At 40.7% G+C, this 9,305-nt stretch overlaps 1 protein-coding gene across 2 annotated transcripts in view; it reads right to left on the bottom strand.

The window, feature by feature from the left end:
• LOC116059615 (protein sidekick-2-like) overlaps nt 1-9,065 on the bottom strand; it is an 88,591-nt gene extending 79,526 nt beyond the window's left edge. For both annotated transcript variants that reach the window (XM_035996892.1, XM_035996891.1), the window contains exon 1: nt 8,655-9,065. In XM_035996892.1, coding sequence (XP_035852785.1) covers nt 8,655-8,811 — 157 coding nt within the window. In that variant the 5' untranslated portion in view covers nt 8,812-9,065. The remainder of the gene's footprint in view (nt 1-8,654) is intronic.
• Nucleotides 9,066-9,305: the final 240 nt, after the last annotated feature.

Genomic DNA, 9,305 nt, shown 5'->3' on the forward strand with positions numbered 1-9,305 from the left:
ACTGCACATTCAAGAACAGAGAAGAAAGCTAGAGGATGAAGAAAGACCGGAGATACACCAGAACAAATTATGCTCAAGAGAGGAGCCATCTGTTGTTGCAAGGTTTTTTGTTTCTAAAACATCTGAAATAATTTAGCCACTGCGTTACAGTGCTAACGTGAAAGACTTGTCACTTCAAGCATGCAGTGGAGCAACATTATGAACGCAATCCAGCTACGGTCCCGCTACAGACCGTTGAGAAAGACGGTTTCAGAACAATGATTAAAACACTGGATTTAAGATGCCTTGCCTCGCTGAAATACGTCCGCCAACCTACTAACATTATTCAAACAGCGAAGGAGGCTGACAGCGGAGCTACGTTCAGTCGCCCACTACAACCTAACTTACCTGTGGCCAAGGTCGTGTTTATACAACTAGCTTACAACTATTTTGTTTTGAAAGGGAAAGTTGTTTGTATGTGTATTCATTCGATTTGAGTTTATTTTACTACTTTGCAGTTTGCAGAAAAAAAAAATACTTTAGATTCTGTAACTGTTTGATGGATTCTCCTTCATATAACGTTATTGTATGTTGATGAGCCAAGCAAACCCTTTAGTAATCAAAGCTTTTAGTAAACATGATGACATTAAAATGTTTTTGTGATATTCTATGTACTCCTGACAGTAGAATAAGCCATTATAAACCTATATAAAGGCTCTTTATTGTTATTTATTTAAATTTATTTTAAGAAGTTTGATTACATTATATTTTCGATTTGAATGCACAATTGTTTTTTTTAAATAACAAATAAATAAGAATCCAATACATTACATCTATGTTATTTTGTCTTAGTTAGGAAAGTAATGTTTAGTTAGGGAAGTCTGGTGCCTTTAGTCTCTTCCACATGGTGAAGGAAGGTATAAGGTGGAAAAGGTATACAGTTTATTATTAATTCAACAACGGTATCGGATCGGTATCGGGTATCGACAGATACATAAAGCCCTGGCATCGGTATCGGGACTGAAAAAGTCGGATCGGTGCAACCCTACATAAAAGCGCTTCATGATTGTTGCTCTTGAAGAAGGACTGAGGGCCGAAACACCATCTAAATAAAAGAGAAATGCGTATGGAGCCAGAGTGTGCAACCCTTTTTCCTACTTTCAAGTGTATTTCCAGTGATCAGCACCCAGTGTTGGGAAGGATACTTTCAAAATGTATTCCGTTACAGAATACAGAATACATGGCCAAAAATGTAATTTGTAACGTATTCCGTTACATTACTCAATCTGAGTAACGTATTCTGAATACTTGGATTACTTCCACATTGAATTGAATTTTATAAGTGTAGGAATGCGGCCATCAAATCATGCTTACTAAACAGGCCTATTCTGTTGTGTTCTTCTGTTCCAACTGGCTGAATGTGCACCTAAACAAGCAGATAGATTGTTGTATTTGTAGTCTCTACAAAACTGCATACTACAAAAATCTAACCGCAGTCTAAGCTACCACGAGCTAATTTTAGCTAACGTTAGCTAGCATGTCAAACGGGGCTAGTCAGTCTTTCAATGGCTCTGGGGCTAGTAAATCAGCACATAGGAGAATGTAAAGTCGCACGTCAACTAAACAGGTAGCTACCTGATACAACTATAAAATAGCAAGGTGACCAGTAAAACTACAGCAGACTACTACCCCTGGCTAATAAAAAAAAAAAACTTACTTTAAGATGCTTCTTCAGGTTGGAGGTGGAGTAATTTGGACGCTGAAAGGAGGTTGGTTGCTGACAAGTAGAGGTTGCACTGCACAGTTATATTTCGTTCTCCCTGTTCTTTCATTAATGTGAAATGCTGTTTGATTTTCCAAGATAGAAACACATTCCTGCCCTGGCTCTGTTGTGCCGGTTCCGACTCCATTGTGACTGATCACGCAAATAGCTCATTTTTTCGTTTTCATATTGGGGCTTCTGGGAAATGAATGGAGTTGCCTTAATTTATTTAGAGAGTGAATAAACTTGTGAAACAGAGAAGTATTGTCATGTAATCCATTGATTTCAACAATGTAACAGTATTCTAAATACCAACTATTTAAATTGTAACTGTAACGGAATGAGGTTGCCATACTACACTGACATCCAGCTATACTCTATGCAATGTATACCAGACGAGAATTCCTTATCAGCAAACACAAAAGCACTGCTGGATGAGATTGTCGGTTGGAATTTCTTAAGATTTATCACACTTGATGACTTTGCATGTTCCGCGCTTTAACATCCACACTGATATTGCCTGGTATGTGTGTTGCAAGCCATTTGTTTACAGTAAAGGTGGAGCACTGTGAGGAAGAAACCAGGTGTTGGGGAACAAAAGTGATATCAAACATGATATGGAATCCCATGTGGCCAAGAACAGGACAATGGGGAGTGAGAGTCAGCTCTGGTCCTAATCAATACTGAGCACACGGCATTGAGATGCAGCTTGAGTTATTTCGCCAGAGCCCCTAGTGGGACTGGTAGGCCTACTGCCAAGCACAGCCGGAGCAGCAAACTCAGCCCTGCAGATGGAGAGCATGGACGATTCTTCTTTCTAGACGTGACCCTGCCCGTGGATAGGAAGTATACCATGAACTGAAATAGTTTATCCGCTCACCCATGCCCAACCTACTGACCCCTGACCCCACCTCCATGCATGGGACATGGCACATCAACAAAAAATGCTCTCTTCAAACAGCAAAGTTAAAGTTGGCAGTATCAGCTGGAAGATGCTAACCTAACGTACTAGATGGTTTGTTACACAGAACCAAATGAGAAGCCATCGTTTGAAAAAGGGCAGGGACTTTAAAAAATACCTGGCACATGATTAGATGAACCATCTGTCTTTCGCGTAGCCATTTGCGTGATCTTGTGATATCATGAGAATCCAGCTGCCGTGCAAGGTAAGGAAGATGCAACTTTGATAGTCAAACAAGCAGGCAGTGAAGAAGAACTAGAAGCAAAAATGAAATATTCTCTTCCGATATTATCCAGTTCCATATGTCGTGGGGCTTGTTAATCAGACTCGCTTATATTTCCTTTTACATGTTTCTTATTAGGTGAAACAGCAACATTGGTGTGTTTATCCATGTCATCACTTCCTGTGGGAAAACTTGCTGCTGGTGGTTAGGTAACATCCAATTGCATCCAACCAATTGCTGTGACTGGCTTAATTTGAGGTCAGCAGAAGAATGGAGCCGAATGTCAAGATGTGAATTAATTCATGTGAATGTACAGTACAAAGAAAAATGGATTGGCACCAACAGTTGTTTTTACTAGGAGAGGGAGACAAAACATGGAACCCACACCCCCACCATTTCTCTATCTCTTTGCCTCTTTTGCCATTTTATTCACAACACAAGAACACACTCACCAGTCCCCAGGAGGGGCAAGCCGAATGAGAGCAGAGATTCAGTGTGCACATTATGCTGTAAAAAGGCATTGTTTCTCACCACAGTGTTCCTTGAGTTGCCTTTTGTGTTGTTTAAATGTTTACATGGAACAGCTTGGGGGCTTCGAGACAGATGTATGGTCCAAGAAAACTGCCTTAGCACAATCCCTCTTTTTCCTGGATGAAAGTAATGACACCATTTTGAGTGCTTTTCAAATCGCTCCTTAGAATGATGCTTTGATTAAGCAGCATGCACAACAGAAATTTACCAAAATATATATAATATAATATGACATAATTATATTAGATAAATTAAACTAATAGTGCCACTTTGAATCCTCACCCTATCCAAGGGCATTTCCTTTTCATTTCTGCCCCAGCTCAGGGCCTGTTCTGAGACATTTCTTTTTGTTAGATAGTTGAGGTGCCTCCTGGTCCTGTGTCAGATTGATTAGACTTTTAACCAGGAGAATTAATATGTGAAGAATATGTCTCTTCCCCCTGCAGCGCTTCTCCCCTTAGCCTCATCAGTAAACAAGGAGACATGGAAACAAAACCACTCTCAGCTATGATTAAAAGTGGCCCCAAAAGAAGGACTTGCCTCCTCAGTCAATGCTGCTAGTATTGGAAAATCTAATTTGAGAAGCCTATACCTTTCCTTATCTGTATTTTTCACCCAATAGGACAAAGAAAGGCTTTCTGTGGGTAAAGAAAATCAGTCTGCATAACATATTTGTGTGGGTTAGGATCTTGTCTTACCCCACAGGTTGCATCATACCTTGAATTCTCCAGCCTATCATAAAAAAACATGTAGTTGCTGTGGGCCTTCTTTAGCCAATATAATTCTCAACACAAAGTCATATCATAGTGATAAGTACTTAACCCTAGCACAGCAAAACTAAACTCCTGCATAGTAAGTAATCATTTCAGCCAGCTCCTCTAATATGGCAGCATGACAGACTCATGGTGGGAGATAGGACTCTTTGCTCTATGCAAATAGTCATTACCATAGCCCTTCGGGCAAATGGCAATTACTGGGCAAGGGGTGAATGCCAAAACCCTGCGGTAAAAGTTAATTTGATTACATTTCCATTATGAACTATAAACACAGTTTTGCTGCTCGACTGAGCCAATTAAAGGCCTCCTTAAGCTAAAAAACAATGACAGGACAGCAGACCGATTGTTCTTCAACAATAAAGCAGATTGTAATCATTTGTCACCCTTACACAGGTTCGAGGCACTTTTCTTTCTTTTCTGAAATATTAGCGTTGCTATTTAAAAAAAAAGGTATCAGGCGTTTTCATTATTTATTATTTCATTATTTTCAATAGTTTCTGCCAGTGAGCACAGATTTTTTTTTGTTTTTTCTAATTCAGCTGTGAAATGTTCCATCTGAACGGTGATGGTGAATAAAGCATCCTGTGGCAACATGAATAAACATGTGTAGACTGCATTTGGCAGCCAGAGAAAAAGCAGCCAACCAGCCAGACATGGGAGGCAGGCGCTGAAGACACACAAGGAGCCTGAATTGGAAACCAGGCTGCCACCACGTTTCACCTGAGGCTGTGCAAGCCACTAGCTGGTCTTTCTGAGCATGAGCCATGTTGCGAAGAAAACAAGCATTTAGTCCAAATTTCAGCAGACATCTTTTAGCTCTCTGGAGAAGTGAACATGTTTAATTAACTACATTTCACCAAACAGGGTAGATACATATGTCATAAATATGCACTGCGTGTAATTATGGTACGGTGGCTGAGAAGTTATGTGCACCATATGGGACTTGTGATCAAAGTGCTTTAATGTCCTGGTAAAGCAAAAATAAATGTGTTTGAATTCTGTCAAACCATAGGAAAATGTGTTATTAACCACCCCACCAAATTTGAATGATTACAAAAATGGCAGTACATAAAAGTAGGTTTCAAAATTGAGGAAAAATAAGCAGTATTCTCTGCTCTGAGACGCTGGGGGCGTGTCCCTTGAAGACGCTGAGCCGAATAGCCAAAATAGGCTACAGAATATTTCGTTCTGTATTGACAGGTGCAATATTTGAAAATCGATAATTATTTATTATTATTTTTTTCTTTAATTACATTTATATCTGCATTTATGTCAAAACCTAGATACTTTCAAACATGAAAATGTCATTTATTAAATGTATTTGTGTACTAATGACATAAACTTTTCGTATTCTATTTTGCCTGGAAATGCTTCCAACACACTTGCGTGTCGTATGAAAAATAGGCGTCTGTCCTATTTCTAGCATACACAACATTTTTGTAAATAAAATAAAAACGGACATGATTTCATCACATATGGCTCAGGATTTGTTATCATGTCTAAAATCAGATGCTTGAGGCCAATGTGGCATCAATGTGAGTATGTAGGTCTACTTTTGTGGAGCTACATGCAAAACAGATTAAGCTTTCTATTATTTGTGATGGAGTGTTCTACGTGTGGGCGGAGATGATCTGGTTTGTCATCAGTCTTTGTTGGAACTAAGAGATGCCTTTGATTCTATTAAAACTGTCTTATATTTCTCTTGATGGGATTGTGTAATCTTGTACACATTGATTTTTCTATCTTTCAGTAGATGTGTTTGCGTGCGGGTGTGTATTGGTGTGTCACTGATGTACTGTAGATGAATTATGATCTGGTGCCCGCATTAGAGCAGGGAGTTTTAATCACACAAGGATTCAGAGTGTTTTAAACAAATGCTTTTTTGTAAGCATGGTGGATTATCATAAGATTTAAAGATTTGAAAATGCCTGACAGCTGTCAAGCTGCATAATAACGTACGTCCAGAAAATTATAGCAGCTGCTGGTTGGCAGAATGTCCATGTTGCTAGATTAAAGCTCAATAGACAGGAACATACAATAAGCGTCATCAAGCGCACACACACACACACACACACACACACACACACACACACACACACACAAAAAAAACACACACACAGACACACACACAGACACACACACACACACACACACAACAAGATGCGCATAGAAACACAGTCACTCACAAGACACACGGGTAGATTTCTGCAATAGTCTTTGAGGAGGGGTGAGAAGATACAGAGACCACTAAGAGGCGAAGAAAGACAAAACCTCACATCTATTTACTTGCTATTTCGATGAGGGAGTCTAAATAAGTCTAAAAATGGCATGCTGAGAGCAGCCTGCGGCAGAGAAAGGTTCCCTTGTGGACTCTATCAGGTATCCTCTTGTGCACTGGAGCAGCCAGTAGTATTAAACACAGCAGGAGTCTCAGTAGGAACCTGTTGAAAAACAAGTACATGCCACCTCCGGTTCCCCGGGGACCTTGTGTGCCTGTATGTCACCTAATTTATGACATCCTCAGGGAATGACTACAGCATCTCTAACTTTATGTCATTTGCAAACACGGATGCCCCATGAGGATGATATTGGCTTCCTACTTCAGAAGAACAAAACATCTGGCTTGTGAGAGGACCCCCTGTAAAGACTACAACTGCGTCTTCACTAAAGGACCTAAAGCAGGGATTGTGCGCTATAGAGGAGGTTCTTCGCAATTGAAAGAGCAGGCAGACAGAGGAGTGAATCTCTCACCAATGCTAATGCACAGCCGGAAACATTCAAGGGGCCTGAATACCAACTGCAAGATGAGAAAGAGGTCTGTTTGGGGAGGAAAGGTAAAACCCTGTGAAGTAGCTTTGAAGCATTCAACAGATCCTCACAGACTCCACGCATGTTAGCTCGAGAAAAGGGTGGTAATAACAGCTAAAGGAACTGTGCCCTGCATAATAAGAGACGCCTGAGACTCTTTTCAGATAAGGTTGGGAGCACTTTAGAGCAATGCAACCTGTTCAAAGACAAACAAGCAAAGGGATTATGCTGCTTTTAGCACTTTGGTGCACTGAGCATTGTGATTATAGGATGGGGAGTGCATAGAGAAGCCACTTCTCATATGAGTCAACTTCCAATACAAGACTTGTCCCCGTCCTTTGGGACTTATTGAAGTAAATGTCTCAAGGATTTGTAGATTTGTATGTCAAACATGCATCTTTCTTTTGTGGTTCTACATGACCCTCTGTAATAAAAACCATGACCCTGTGGTTGGAATCTGAAGTAGAATGTGAATGCCATGTGAATATACATCAAGACTGCTGATAAAATTGATAGCTCAGTAAGCCCACACAATATACTTTGTCCTTAATCAACTTACCTTCAGTTCAGTTTCTGACAACTGGCAGTTATGCTTTTCCAATTCTGAAATATGGAGGCAGGAAAGATTTGCTCTTGCTGGCTTTTTCTCTCAATCTACCATCTAGTGTATATCGTATTACCTTCTCACTGGTCAAGAAGCACATGTCATCCACTGACAGATGGCAAGTGAGGAGTCATACCAATTACACAGTAATTGTATGATTAGTGTAGATCATGTTCACACCTTTATCCACATATTTCTGAATGTGCTGGATGTGAATGAACCCTACATGTTGTGATATATCCATTTTGCTCCATTACTTGAGTGCAAAAATGGACATTAGGCAAATGTAACACAACCTTCAAATAATGGCTATGCTTCATCGTTCCATAGTCATATTCATGCTGGTTAATGAAAGTTAATGACTGCCTCTGCTATTAAGGTGGCATATAGGCAGGAAGGGCTACAAACAGTGAAACTATTTGTTTTGAGTTTCCTCATCCAGGGCCACTGGCCACTTTTTTTTTTACATATTACACAGGAGCTTTTTTTAAACGTTATGAAAATAGTATATCTAGAAGATTTAAAGAGAGCATTTTAGAGCAATATACTGTATCATAATGATTATCAGGTGACTGATGCATTTTAAATTGCTCACAATGACAAATCATATAGACTCATTTAAACCAACCAACATTTGCTTCTAAATATTAGTGCACAGTTTTGCAGATGTTGGTTGTGCTCCTTGAGCTTTTGGAGCATGCAAGTGGCCTTGTAGTTACAATGGGGAATATGTGGTGGAGGCGAAACCGACAGTTTCTACACGTTGTTGTTGAAGGAAATGAATTGAACAATTTACTTATTTAATCTCATTTAGTGTTTGTCAGGCATTGTGCTTTAACTGGTCTAAGTTTGGACCACATCTGTAAAAGCATGTCAAGAGTCGCCTTAATATTTTTGCCTAACCTATTTGCCACTATACAGCTTTACCACATACTTTCTTGTGCGCTTCTCTGGTCGCCTCCAGCAACAACATTAGGTGGACAGAAAAAAATCTGAGTTGTGCATCTTACCTTGAGCCCGAGCGCTGAGCATACAAGTCGCCGACAGCAGAATCCAACAGGAGACCCACACCTGTCCGACCTGTCCAGTCCGTCGAGCTGTAACCATGGTCCGCGGCGCCACCGTCGAGCCACCGGTGCGCCTTCCCCTTCTCCACGCTGGGGACATGTTGCTTGGTGGCCACACGCTCCCGAGAAGAGTCCTGGCTGCTGCCGCTGCCGCTGCTGCTGCTGGTCCTGTGCGTCAGAGTGCTTACTGGTGATGAGGGTGAGTGACTGGTGGATTGTGGAGAGAGCTCACTCCGCCAGAGAGCACCAGGCATGGAGACAGGCACGCGGTAGTATGAGAAGCCTGTGGACAAGTCCCGCATGAGCAAGGCGGAGTCAGTCCAATTGAATTTGCTCGGCTGTCAAGTGTGCGAGACGGAATATTGACATCATCTTCTTACTGCTCCGAATAACCACTTAATGTATCACAGGGAGATTAGTGAAATAAAAATAAGGAATATAAAACGAGATGGTAGCTACACACAGTCTGTAAGTTCATGTGATGTGTCTAGATGACAGCTTTTGCTCAAACTGACATTTGAAGTGTAAAATAGCAAAGATCAGCTATGTGTGTATTTCTTCTCTAAATACCTTCCCATTGAAGCTGTCCTTTAG

Source organism: Sander lucioperca, chromosome 21, assembly GCF_008315115.2.
Source record: "Sander lucioperca isolate FBNREF2018 chromosome 21, SLUC_FBN_1.2, whole genome shotgun sequence".
In the NCBI taxonomy this organism is placed as follows: domain Eukaryota; kingdom Metazoa; phylum Chordata; class Actinopteri; order Perciformes; family Percidae; genus Sander; species Sander lucioperca.